At 40.3% G+C, this 12,917-nt stretch overlaps 2 protein-coding genes across 4 annotated transcripts in view; one reads left to right on the plus strand and one right to left on the minus strand.

Annotated features, from left to right (window-relative positions):
• PRKCZ (protein kinase C zeta) overlaps positions 1-3,009 on the plus strand; it is an 84,541-nt gene extending 81,532 nt beyond the window's left edge. For both annotated transcript variants that reach the window (XM_061600661.1, XM_061600660.1), the window contains exon 19: positions 295-3,009. In XM_061600661.1, coding sequence (XP_061456645.1) covers positions 295-382 — 88 coding nt within the window. In that variant the 3' untranslated portion in view covers positions 383-3,009. The remainder of the gene's footprint in view (positions 1-294) is intronic.
• A 436-nt stretch (positions 3,010-3,445) lies between these two features.
• Positions 3,446-9,579, minus strand: FAAP20 (FA core complex associated protein 20). Of its 2 annotated transcripts, none has more exons than XM_061600664.1 (4): positions 9,333-9,579; positions 7,435-7,567; positions 4,682-5,271; positions 3,446-3,912 (listed from the first exon to the last, which is right to left on the minus strand). In XM_061600664.1, exons 1-4 carry the CDS (start codon positions 9,458-9,460, stop codon positions 3,840-3,842), a joined length of 924 nt encoding a protein of 307 aa, XP_061456648.1. In that variant the 5' UTR covers positions 9,461-9,579; the 3' UTR covers positions 3,446-3,839. The 2 variants fall into 2 exon arrangements, with proteins under 2 accessions (XP_061456648.1, XP_061456647.1); XM_061600663.1 differs by having other exon boundaries at positions 7,435-7,570.
• Between the last annotated feature and the right edge of the window lie 3,338 nt (positions 9,580-12,917).

Here is a 12,917-nt window from a genome sequence, read left to right on the forward strand (position 1 = left end):
GCCAAAGATTAGCCACCCCTCAGAGTGAATATGTTTATTTCAGTCGTGGTAGATTATTTTCTAGGAGGGGTAAGCATCCCTTTAGTCATGGGTATCTCCTTTTCTAGGAGGGGTAAGCACTAATTCCTCTGGCTATAGCTCTAGATATTTCTGTAGTATCTCTGCACATGTGCATAACCCATCAATATGGCTGTGCTTATGGCCATTTAGAGATAGAATCATGCATCTTACAAAAACACCAAGATGGTTGTAAACAGGAGATGATTGTGACGTGTGTGTGTGTTCCATTTTCAGAGATGTAATAAAAAGAATAGACCAGTCGGAGTTTGAAGGATTTGAATATATTAATCCATTGTTGCTGTCAACTGAGGAAACGGTATGAGAGAATGGCATCGACACAGAGGACAAATAATGTGAATGAACTTTGACATTAATCCTTAACAACAGTATATGCATGTAAGGCTGGGGTAAACGGTAAGGTTCTGAGTGGAGACCAATGATAATTGCTGCTGAAAACAAACAAACATGAGTTTAGTAGGTGTCTTCCTCTATTTTTTAAAAAAAGAAGTTTGGGACACTGACAGAGCTGGCTTCACAAAGAAATCTGCATTTCGTGCCTGCTTTATCAAGGATCAATAGTTGATTGCATCCTTGGAAGAGAGAGATTCCAAACCACTTTCAAAGATGCACATTTTTGATGGACATTTTCATGCAATGAGCTACTAGAACAGTGTAACATCTGAAGAATAAAATTGTTAGTGGTGTTGAAGCTTACTTTAGATGCCTTTTTCACAAGTGGTACCTATCTTAAATGTCTGTTTTATATATTTATATATATATATATATATATGTATATATATATATATGTATATATAATACATATATGAAATAATAAGGAGTTGTGTTTTATTAGCAATTAAACAAGTTTGGGTACAATATTAAGTGCCTAACTGGATAAACAACATAAAAATATTCTGTATTTGGAACACTGGATAAACCCTGATAAGTTCTGGTTTTTTTTTAAAAAAAGTAGTATTTTACACATGGAACATACAATTAACAGCTGCTATGTAATATTAACTTGTATCTTCACAGAACTTTTAAATGAGACATAGGTCTCAGCAATAACAATTCCAAATTAGAATCAATTAAAATATCTGGATTACGCTTAATGTGGGAGAAAACAAAAATTTCCAAAATCTCATTAGGCAATTTAAATTTGCACATGGTGGATTTCTGAAAATACTTGAGCAGTGCCTACAATGTCTTGTGTTGTATACCAGATTTTTGAATAATATTTTTATCAATGCAATATTCAAAAGGAACAATGGAAGTGTAATAGATCATAGCCTTAAAGTTAAAAAAAAAATCTAGGATATCCATCAACATATTGCATTTTTTTTCTGATAAAGCACACCTCCTACTTAAAACCTGTCTGCTTTGAAATGTTCAGTGTCCTATCATTGACTAGTTCTACAGGAGGATGCTTAGTAAACACAACACTCAAAGCAGTAATATAGTGATGGAGAAAATGTATAAATATTGTATGACTATAATATATGTCCATATTTCCTCTTTTGAAAATGGGGGGGATGTTGCATCAGGTTAATTGTTTGTCAGCTTCGGGAATAAAAATGTGTCAGTTCATTTGAGGACAAACGTGCACATTGCTGTCTAAAACCATTCAAAATTATTGGCTTCTTTATGGGTGACACCAAGAGGCCATATTTCATTTTTTAAAGTAGGTCTTTGTTACAACTCAATTGACTAGCTTGCAGTTCTGGGGAAGGAAAATCAGTAGGAAGGAGAGAAACCCTGTGTGCCATGGTATCTCACCCAATTTGGTATGAAATGCAAGGTGACTTGCAGCCATTTTCACATTATTTTATTGTATAGGTTTCTCAGGGTACAGCATTACATTAGGTGCTGAACATGACATCTCAGTTGCATTCAAGTCCATGAGGTGCTAGGATAAGACTGCCAAATCATGGTATTTGAAAAAAAATCTTTCAAAGAACCATCAGTTAAAACTATATTTTGTATGTCCCTTACCTTGGCCACTGAATGAATGCACATCTGTGATAATTCAATTCTATTAGCCCCATCCAGAGTTGTTGAAGGTTGCTCTCTGGACTGTATCTTTTTTTTGTATTAAGCAACATCTGTTCTAAGCAGCACTAAGTCATTCAGTTAGACGTACTTTCCTCGAACGCTTGGGATTTAGATAACCAAGTCATACCTAGCTAAGAGAGAATCCTGCTTTCTTTTTAATTGGATCATGAAAAAGTTTTGAATGCCATTTCTTCTTCTTCTCGGTGAACCCTGACTGGTTTGTGTCTCTGTATCTTGGATTCTCAGTGTACCCTAAACGTTTGTGTCTCTGTATCTTGGGATTTACAACTGAGCAGCTGGTATTGCATGGTGAAATGACCTACGGATGTCTGGTTCTGGTGCAAAAGGGGTTAGGCAAAACACTGAGGGTTCTTTGCCCTGAACTTCTGTGATATCAGAACATTAGAGTAGGGTGAGTAGGGAGGATACACACACTTGCTCAAGACAAAAACAAGTCCTTGATTTATTTACAATTGAAGACATTTACAATGTTGCTGTATTGCCAAATAAGTTGCTGGTTACAAGTCAGTTGCTCACGCGCAAGTCTATGACTAATGTTCTGTTCATGATGAAGGGGAAATTTTTTATATAAAGTACTTGTTTTATAAATTAAAGAAAAAATGAAGGATGTAATTAAATGTGTGGTTTAAAAAATCCTAATATATTGCAAATGGATCTGGTAATGATATAATTGTCTTAGTATGTAAATGAAATGTAAATGAAAACACTCTAGCTAATTTAATGATTGTAAAACAGTAAATATGTTCTTGTAGTTTTGTATAATTAACTAGTTGAGATCTTTGGCCAGTTTTATTTGTGCAAAAGATGGTATACTAACCCGTAAACAGCTAAGATCATTTATATTCTTGCACATCTATTAAAGACTTTAATGAAAAAGTTTAGACTAATTGTTTCACTAAGAAAAAATTATATGATTTGCTTTGTCTAAAGAGATTAACTTAGCATTTTTTTACTTATATTTACTCAGACGTTCCACATGTTTCATGTGCCAAAACAACTTCAGCATTTGATACCTTTGTACCCTAAACAGAATTTACTGTTCCGAAGGAACTATTGTGACAAAAACACACCTTATATTTTAGACTCTGTTACTTAATGTTAAAACTCCTTTTACTGACCTGTGCTGGTAAAGATCAGTGTTATACTTGTTGTAAGGGTTATAACAGCTTCAGTCTGTATCATGTACCAGGTCTTAGTGCACTTGTGCTCCATTTGCTAAAGTATTTGTGGAACTATACATTAAATTGAGTGAATATCTTACAAAAGCATTAGTGAGCACTCTGAATAAACACATGGAAATGACAGCAGAGGAGAATGTCCAGCTATCTTTTTATTGAAAGCTTTTTATGACAATTTAAAGTGCACTGTGTCTGGCTGGCTATTTAATTTTCAACAAGCCCTATCCCCCAAACCCACTGAAGCAGATAATTCTGTACAGTGAATGGGACATCATAATATGTCCCTTAGTCATACAGTACTGCTTTTACTAGAAACATAAGCCATTGTGTAATCAAATGTACATCCAGACTTCACTGATGTGCCCACAGCCATCAGCAGTATAGACCTGATAGCAGGATATAAAGCAAAACAAAATACATGGCGCTTGACCTCCTTTTTGGCTTTCATGCTACGTGGTAGACTGCTGCAAATTTCTTGACTACTAGTCAGTGTTGGCTGTTCTCCAGTAATTTATTTGTTCTTCTTAGTTACCAAATTACATCTTCTGCGCTTTCAGACAAACATTTAGCAAGATGACTATCAAGGTCCAGTTTTGACCACCTGCAAATCAGAAAGCAGAGGTGATCAGATGAGAAGATTTGTTCGTATTCATTTATAGCTTGCCCCTCATCATGCCGTCTCAAGGCAGGTTAACACACAGCTTCAAACAACTAAGCCACGTAGTATATAACATTAGACTATCAATAAGACTGTATCAAACAGCAAGCAAAGGACTGCAAAGGAAGGGAGACTCAGAACACATCTTCCCACTCCTCCCTCCCAAAGGCATATGCAAAGTCTCGGCCCACCAACACAGTGTATACAATTACACAGCCAAAATGCATCTCAAGAGGAGGGGGCGTTCCACAACCTAGGAGCCACAACAGAAGACCCCTCCCTTACAAATTACGAACTTCACAGGGTAGCAGAACTGTCAACATAGCCTCTCCCCTGCAGGTCTGAACCCCAAGCAGATGTATATGGGAGGTGATATATCTGGATTTTGGGGGAACTACCATGCAAATAAGCACACTAAAAACATGTTACAGTTTCCCAATACTATATACAAAAAATTATCAACATGTTTCAGCTTCGTCTTTGTCAGTGGAAATCTCCCAAGTGCCATTTACGCATATAATTTCTTCTTGTCGTCTCCATTTGACAAGAGGAGCCAACGCATTTTTTTGTGCAGCCATTGCTTACATACACACACACACACACACACACACACTTATTCCATTTGGATGTTGCTCTTTGGTTTTGTGTGTCTGTTGTGGACTTCCTGCTTAACTAAAAAATGAATTTGAGTATTACGGTAACTGATACTTACGTTCCTGTAATGTGGATCTGACACATAGGACACTGGCGGAGACTTAAGATTTCCTCCCTATGATTTTCTGTTTTTTCTTCATCACTGATACTGAAACTAGCAGGACACTCCTGTGCAGGTAACGTCAATGTGGCTTCATTAAACAAAGTATCATTATTTCTTAATCTTCCCTTTTCACTTTTTCCTTCACTCTGTCTAGCAGTTCCTTTCTGTAGTTTTTGGAACTCAGACTTTTTTGGATGGTTCTCTGCAGCTGTTGATGATTTCTGTTGAGATGAACATGGATGCATTTCGTTCATGTCTCTACCTTCCCGTTCAGTGGAATGTTTTATGCTGTGTCTAATTCCCATTTCCTCAGCAGTATTCATATTGGCTGGAAGGGGGGATTGCTCCAGGAGAACAGAGGGAATGACACTGAGCTGTCCACCTGCATCATAGTCTGTTTCGGTTAAAGCAACAGTTCCATTTTCAGAGTGTTTTAGACTTCTCAACTTGTTTGCATGGTAAAGTGGAAATGGAGCCCACTGAAACTGTTTCACTCCAATGTTAAATGTTTCTGGGTTTGGCTGAGGACTTGCAGTTTGAGAGCTCTGTAACACAGACAAACTTAAGTACTTCTAAGTGTGTAGACTGAAAAGAGTATAGAAAAGAAGACAGTGCTAGATAAGCCAGTATGATATAGGAACCGGAGTGCCGGATATGCATGTGGGAAGTAAATATTCAAATAGCTTCCCAAGTACTGCATGTTGTTTGTTGAATGGCTTTGAACAAATTACTTGGACACCAACTTTGTTCCCATATCCCAGGCAAAACTATTACCGAACCTGACAATGTCAACCACAATATCAGGGGTTAATTGACCTGCTTATCTTCCAGTGTGGTATATACTGTCATCTACTAGCTATGCCATTCTGTACACAGCAGAAATCAGTTAGTTTTTGCAAAAGAGTAAACTGATTCTTGGAGGAAAGTCTATAGGTTACAGCCAACATTTGCCCTACTTAGACCCACTGAGTAACTTGGCTTCATTAATGTCAGTGGGTCTACTTTTAGATTGACACAACCCTATGTGTAACAGGAGTGCAGAATATCAAAAATAAATACAAGCCACTACTCTAGAAACTAATCCCTATAAATATTAGCTTGTGGAAGGAGTGTTATGCTAGTAGATTTGGACAAAGAATATGGCTTAAATGCTGGACATGAAAAAACAGGACAAATTACAAAAATGTCATTTTTTTTTTAGAGGAAAGTGGCTTTATGTAACAACTGCTTTTATATGAACGGAATTCTACATTAATGAGCATCCTCCTTCAAAGAAAACCAAAGGACAGTCATCTGCCCCCATCTGACTTACTACATCTGAGGACACCAGTTGATGTCAAGCCAGGCGAATGGCTAAGAGGAGGAACCTGGAGGAGGTGTATCATCAGTGTCTTGCAAGCATCTGGACTTACAAAAAGAAAGCTGCTGCTGGAGGCATGTATCTTTGGCATGAGACAATGTAGGTTATCTCCTCCTTTTCCACTTCTGGCAGTGAAAGAGCAAGCTGACATGAGGTCCTTAGGGGTATGGAGGCCTATTTGTAATGCTGCACTATTGCTATATTAATAGGTTGTGGCTACTTTTCATTACACCTAAATGGCTTTGTGTTTTGGCTGCTGGAGGGGACGGATGAGCTTGTGGCCAAGAGTTATTTTATTATCCACCGGCTATATGTTTTAATGGATTTTGTGTTGCTTAACTGAATTGTCAAATAACGTTTCATATTTACCTTTTTGCTCCTATATATTTTTTTATATGGTGTTTGCCACTTTGGTCTTCCTTCTGGAAGGAAAAGCAGGGTACCAATAAAATTATGATGAAGCTTGAGCTACAGCCTCTTGTCCAATTTTATCCTCCTGAAGATCAGGGCTAAATGCAAGAAGTTGCCCTTTCAGGCAGGTTTTGTTGATGCCTCCGCAATCATGCTCAAGAACAAGCCTTAACAAAGTGTGAGGGCAGGGACTTACATGCAGGATACTTCAAATTGACTCACAGTTTAAGTACTAGTTTTCTCCACATTGAAGAATGTATGGAAGCTGAATTGTTTGGAAGATTTTCAGAACAAGCAGTGCATAGTTAAACCATGGGATTCCTTTGCATAAGAGCTAACCTGGATGGCTTTCAAAGAGGAGCTAACAAACACACAGAGGAGAAGGCGTGTTCCACCTCCACTGTTGGAGGCAGTATGACTCTGAATACCATTTGCTGGAAACCGTGGGGGGAAGAGTTGCTGTTGCACTCAGGCCCTCCTTGTAGACTTCCCATGGTCATCTGGTTGGCTGCTGTAAGAACAGAGTACTGGACTAATGGTTTGATCTATCAGGACTCTTAGGTCCTTATATTTGCTTTCGCCTGTCTAAACCTCTATTCAAGACATCAACATCACCAAAACAGTTCTTTAAAAACAGGGATTGGCCAATCCTTTAAAATAATGGCAAATACAGGTTCAGTTTATCACAACCAGCGTCAACAGAACAGACCTCCTCACATTGCATAATTACATTTCCATTCTTGAAGGAGTTGAAGAGAACAAATTATGAGAAGGGGGAAACCTCTCTAACATCTTATCAAACCCATTACCCTTCAAAGTTAGTCAGCATTAAGTCTTACATTATTGAACGTTGCTCTCCCTGAAGTGAATGAAGACGACTTCTATTTTGACCTTCAGATGGTATATTAATGGGCATTAAGAGTCTAGAACCTTTTACCTTTGTAAGAAACTCTGGAAGGTTGACTTCTTTTTCTAAACTTGAGCGATTCAGATGTGGGTCCACAGACCTGAGTAACGTCATCCATGTGCTTTCAGCGTCGCTTAAGCCTTGTTCATCAAACCAGCAACAGCTGCTGGGAAATGTACGACACAACAAAAAAACTCCAAGTAGCATCTAATTCCTCTGCTGTTCAATTTGTAAGAACCAACTCAACGCAGCTCAAGCTACTTGCAAACTTCAAGTGGAACTCTTGAGAATCCTACATTTGTGGGGCAATATTGGTCACTGCACAATGAAACAAGTGTGCAAGGCCAGCAGCAGACTCCTTTTTAATATGACCCAGACTACAAAACTCCAGGCTTGCAAGAGTGAACTAGGCTATAAATGCACTAATTACGTATTGGTACATGCTAACTCAGCCCACTGTGTACATACAACAGGCCCTGCAGTCTAAATGTGAAACAGGATGCAGATATAGGCTGCTGCTATAGTACTGTCAACATAAATGAAAATCTACACTACTTATGTCAGTAAATTATTTTATTGTGAAATCAATGTTAAAGTTTATCAGACTCAAGTGATTGCCAGTCTTGACTCTCTCAATCCTAATTTATAGAAGCCTAAGGCATTGCACCTCTTTAACACAGGGATAACCAAGATGGTGCCCTTCAGATATTACTGGACTACAGGTCCCATCATCCCTGACCATTGGCCATGCTGGCTGGGGTTGATGGGACTTATTGTCTAATAAAAGCTGGACAGCAGCGTCTTGGCTACCCCTGCTCTAAGACATACGCACACCCCTTCCTCTGTCATACACACATGCATTCATAGAGACCTCTTCTGACTCTTCCACCTACACACCCCACACAGCCAACCCTTGTAGACTGTTTTAGAGAGTTTTTGTTTTGAGTATTTGTTGTAGTAATTTGTTAATAAATTGGTCTTGTGTTAACCGGTGGATTTTTTGACTATTTATTTATTGAATGTATATCCTGCCCCTTCTCCCGGCAGGAGCCTATTAGAAGATTTTAAAAAATGTTATATTCAACCGACTCTCATAGACTCCAGTGTGATTGTCAAACAGCCCTTTCATCCTAATTACAGAACCCTGAAGCATTGCACCTCTTGCGCGCGCACACACACCCTCCCTCTTCTACACACATGCATTCAGAGAGACTGCCACTGACTCTCATCCACCTACCCCCCCCCCATGTATGCACACATACATCTTGATTGGGTCATGGAGCCCTTTGAGAATCTCATAAAATTCCCAGGATTCTTGGGAAGGGGGGGAGAATTCGCTTTAAAGGTATGGTGTGTATGCAATCTCTCACACGTTCATTCATTTTTAGAGGCTTCTGTTCAGACTCTCATCCACCTACCCATGCAAGCGCATGCACGCTCTCCCTCGCGCAGGCGCTGGCGCAGCCTCATGCACCGACCATCTCACTCACACCCGTGCGTTCATATAGGCGCTCATCCACCTGCAAACACGCGCGCGCGCAGGCAGGCACTCATACGGCCTCTGCTGGCAGACTTCTGCACTTGGTGCAGAGGCCCTTTCGCCATCTCGCACACGCACCCCTCCCCTTCTGCACACAGACGAGCATTTCGACAGCAGCCTTCCCCCAGGCGCTCATCCGCGCACAGCAGAGCTTGGCCAAGTTCCTTTCTGGAACGACAACTCCCATCAGCCCCAGCCAGCATGACCCCTCGAATGGGCTGATGGGAGTTGGCGTTCCAAAAAGGAACTTGGCCAAGCTCTGCGCACACGCCTGCAGGGACGCGCACAGCCTACGCTGGTAGACTCGGGCACTCATGCAGAGACCCCCCCTCCCCCCCATTCCCACACGGTGCCTGGACGAATCTTGCCCTTCCCTCCCCGGACTCACTGGGGCCGGCGAGGAGGAGGAGGAGGAGGAAGAAGGTCGTCTGCCGCCGGCAGCTCCGGCTGCCTCTTGCGCTTGAGGCTGAGTTTCCCTCCTCGGCCGCCGGCCGCCACGCGCTCTGCGCCGGCCATGCCGACGGGCCGAAGCGAGCCGGCTGCCCCCTTTGTGCAATGGGCGGGAAAGGCGGCCCGCGAGCACAAGTCGCGCCCTCAGCGGGCCGCTGTCGCACGCGCGCACGCACGTCTTTCTTTCTTTATTCCTGTATTACGTTTATGTCCCGCCCTTCCTCCCACCAGGAGCCCAGGGCGGCAGTCTATGTGTGTGTATATATGGATGGCTTTTTAATTTCTTCCTCTGTGTGTGTATATGTGTATATACAGAAAGAGAGGTTTTTTTATTTCTTCCTATATGTATGTGTGTGTATATATATGTATTTTTATTATATATATATGTATATATGTGTGTGTATATATATGCGTATGTATGTATGTATATTATATGTGCGTGTGTGTGCTGATCTCCTTGTTAATCCAAATCCCACCCCTGGAAGGTTTTACACGCTGCCTAAAATCCACAAAGCCAACCATCCTGGTCGCCTAATTGTCTCGGGTAACAACACAGCTACTGAAAGGATTTCTCTGTACGTTGACTTAAATTTGCAAAACAGTGCAAAACCTCCCGTGGTATATCAAAAATACCAAGGACTTCTTGCTTAAAATTGAGTATCCATCCATCCATCCATCCATCCACCCATCCACCCACCCACCCATCCATCCATCCATCCATCCATCCTGTTGTTGTGCCTTCAAGTCAATTTTGCCATATGGCCACCCTATGAATTGGTGACCTTCAATAGCATCTGTTATAAACTTCAGATCTTGTAAGTTCCTTTATGGAATCAATCTACCTCTTGTTTGGCCTTCCTCTTTTTCTACTCCTGTTTTTCCCAAAATTATTGTCTTGTCTAGTGAATCATGTCTTCTTGTTATGTGTCCAAAGTATGATAACCTCAGTTTCATCATTTTAGCTCCGATATATATATCATACAGTTTTTTTCTATATATGTGGTTTTTTTTTTATTTTGTCCTTTCGCCCAGCCCCTCCTTTTTTCCTTTTCTGTCCCCCACCCCCTGCTTTTCCCCTGTCATGCTCATCGTCTGCTGCTGTCCTGTACTTGACCAGGGGGGGGGGAGAGATCTTAACCATACACAGCATACATTTAAAGCACATTATTATCTCCAAAGAATCCTGGGAACTGTAGTTTGTTAAAGGTGCTGGCAATTGTAGCTCTATGAAGGGTAAACTATAGTTCCTGGGGTTCTTTGAGGAAAATAATGCTCTTTAAATGTATAGTGTGTATGCATCACAGACAAAGTAGGCCGGAGCCTGCTGAAGGTGCTTTTTCTTATCCCTATGGGCCACTCGAAAATGACCAAGGGTCTTGTTGGACCCATCAGTGATTTGTCTGCCTGTTGCCACAGTTGTAATGCTCTGGGCTAAATACAGTATGTTTTTTCATTGTATTTTCATGGCTGCTTTTATATAATATGTAAGAAACAAAAGCAATAAAATACAATGAGCCTTTCTCTGCTTTTGAGATGTTGTTGGACTACAACTCCCATTGGCCCCAGCCAGCATGGCCAATGGTCAGGAATGGTAGGAACTGCAGTCCAGCAACATCTGGGGACCCAAAAGGTTCGGAAAGGAATCTCATCTTCAGTCACAAATCCACAGATATGCCATGGACCACCTGAATCAAACCCATGGTCCGTGGACCACAGTTTGGGAATCCCTGCTTTATATCCCATCATAAAAATGAGCAGCACAATCCTGGGCATACTTACTCTGAAGTAAGCCCAGCTTTGTTCAAGGGGACCTGCTCCTTTAGGATAGGCTACAACTCTAAAACAACGTTGGGTTATATCTAGGTAGTTGTTGAAAGTGTTTTCTGACTAACTAGTATTTTAAACATTTGCTTTTGTCTTGTTTTTAAATGATTTTTGTTGTTGTGCTACACCAGCCTGATGTTTAGCAAAGAGGACGGTATAGAAACACTTGTATAAATAAATACAATAACTAAAGTCAGTGGTTCCCAAACATTTTCCCCCAAGAACCACATGGAAATTGCTTAGGGTCTTGGCAGACCTCTTAATCATTTTTGTGCTTGTTGTGAACCATTGTCATTCCATATAATTCAAACTGTAATACAATAAAATATAAAATAAGGAAGCAATACAAAATACAGTTAAAAATCAGTATAAATATTCAGTGCAATGGTTGTACCATCTTCCGTCTTCAATCACAAATCCATACACACTCCGTGAACCACCTGAATGAAGCTCTACAAACCACAGTCTGGGATCCCCTGACTTCTTTGACTCAGACTGGATCCATTGAAATGAATTACCCAAGTTAGTTCTATCTAACCGTTTCAATGCATAAACTCTGAGTAGGACTAACATTGGATTAATGTCAGCCCTACTCAGAGTAAACTCGCTGGGTTGTAATCCCACTAAGTCCTACTCAGAGTTAGATACACTGACGTTAATGACCTTAGGTTATTTAACAAAATTTACATACCTCTTGACTATAAACAGCAAACTCTAAGTGGTTTACAAGAAACATTAATATAAACAGTTAAAACAAGTAATTAAAAGCATTAAAAAGCCAAAACAGTAAATTAAAAAGAGATTGAAACACATCAACATTTACATCTGGATAAGCTTGCCTAAACAGAAATGATTTAAGCAGGCACTGAAAAATGTACAGTGAAGGAGCCTGCCTGATGTTAATAGGCAGGGAGTTTCAAAGAGTAGGGGCTGCCACACTGAAACACCAAATTCTTACAAGTGCAGAACACATGTTATGTGGCACCTGTCACAGTGCCAGTTCCACAGATCGAAACGGTTGAGTGGGCACATATGAGGCAAGGTGATCTCGCAGTTAGTCATGTTCATTAACTTTAATGGGTTTACTCTAAGCAGGACTAGCATTGGATGCAAGCCATTGAAATGAATGGTTATGGTTAACGTGGGTCCATTAATTTCAGCAGGTCTACTCTTCGTAGGACTTAGTTGAATGCAACCCATTCTCCTGGGAATAAGGAGTTCTGAACCCTGGAGGTTGATTCCAACTGCATCCTATGTTGAATAAACCCACTAAAGTTAGAGGACATAAGTTAACCGTGTCTACTAACTTCAGTAGGTCAATCCTGAGTGGGACTGATGCTGGATACAACATAGGGATTGTGTTCATCATTACAGTGTCACAAAATACTTGCTTTTGCTGCAACAGACCTAACCACTGTTTCCCCTCTGGAAATTAACATCCTAATTGTAACTGTACTGAGACAGAGAGAGAGAGAGAGCAGGCACCACCTTTTATGTTACTTTGTTATGTTACTTATGTAAAGCACTTAGATATTTTTAAAATGTTAAACCATTTAGAAATGTTTTCAAATAAATATCCTCATAACGCAGCTTCTGTACAGTATGAACATGTACAAAACCCAAACTCCCAAACCCAAATAACAGCCACCTCTTCAAAAATCATTTTCCTATACCAAATAAATAAAACTAGCCATAATAA

Source organism: Rhineura floridana, chromosome 18 (assembly GCF_030035675.1).
Source record: "Rhineura floridana isolate rRhiFlo1 chromosome 18, rRhiFlo1.hap2, whole genome shotgun sequence".
Classification (NCBI taxonomy): domain Eukaryota; kingdom Metazoa; phylum Chordata; class Lepidosauria; order Squamata; family Rhineuridae; genus Rhineura; species Rhineura floridana.

What these genes read in the sequence shown, in the direction of transcription:
- FAAP20 (XM_061600663.1), bottom strand. Translation starts at nt 9,460, where the DNA reads ATGGCCGGCGCAGAGCGCGTGGCGGCCGGCGGCCGAGGAGGGAAACTC. An exon ending in CCTCCTCCTCGCCGGCCCCA is followed by an intron (nt 7,571 to 9,332) that starts GTGAGTCCGGGG and finishes TACATTTCCCAG; the next exon opens with CAGCTGTTGCTGGTTTGATG. An exon ending in CAGATCCACATTACAGGAAC is followed by an intron (nt 3,913 to 4,681) that starts GTAAGTATCAGT and finishes TCTGATTTGCAG; the next exon opens with GTGGTCAAAACTGGACCTTG.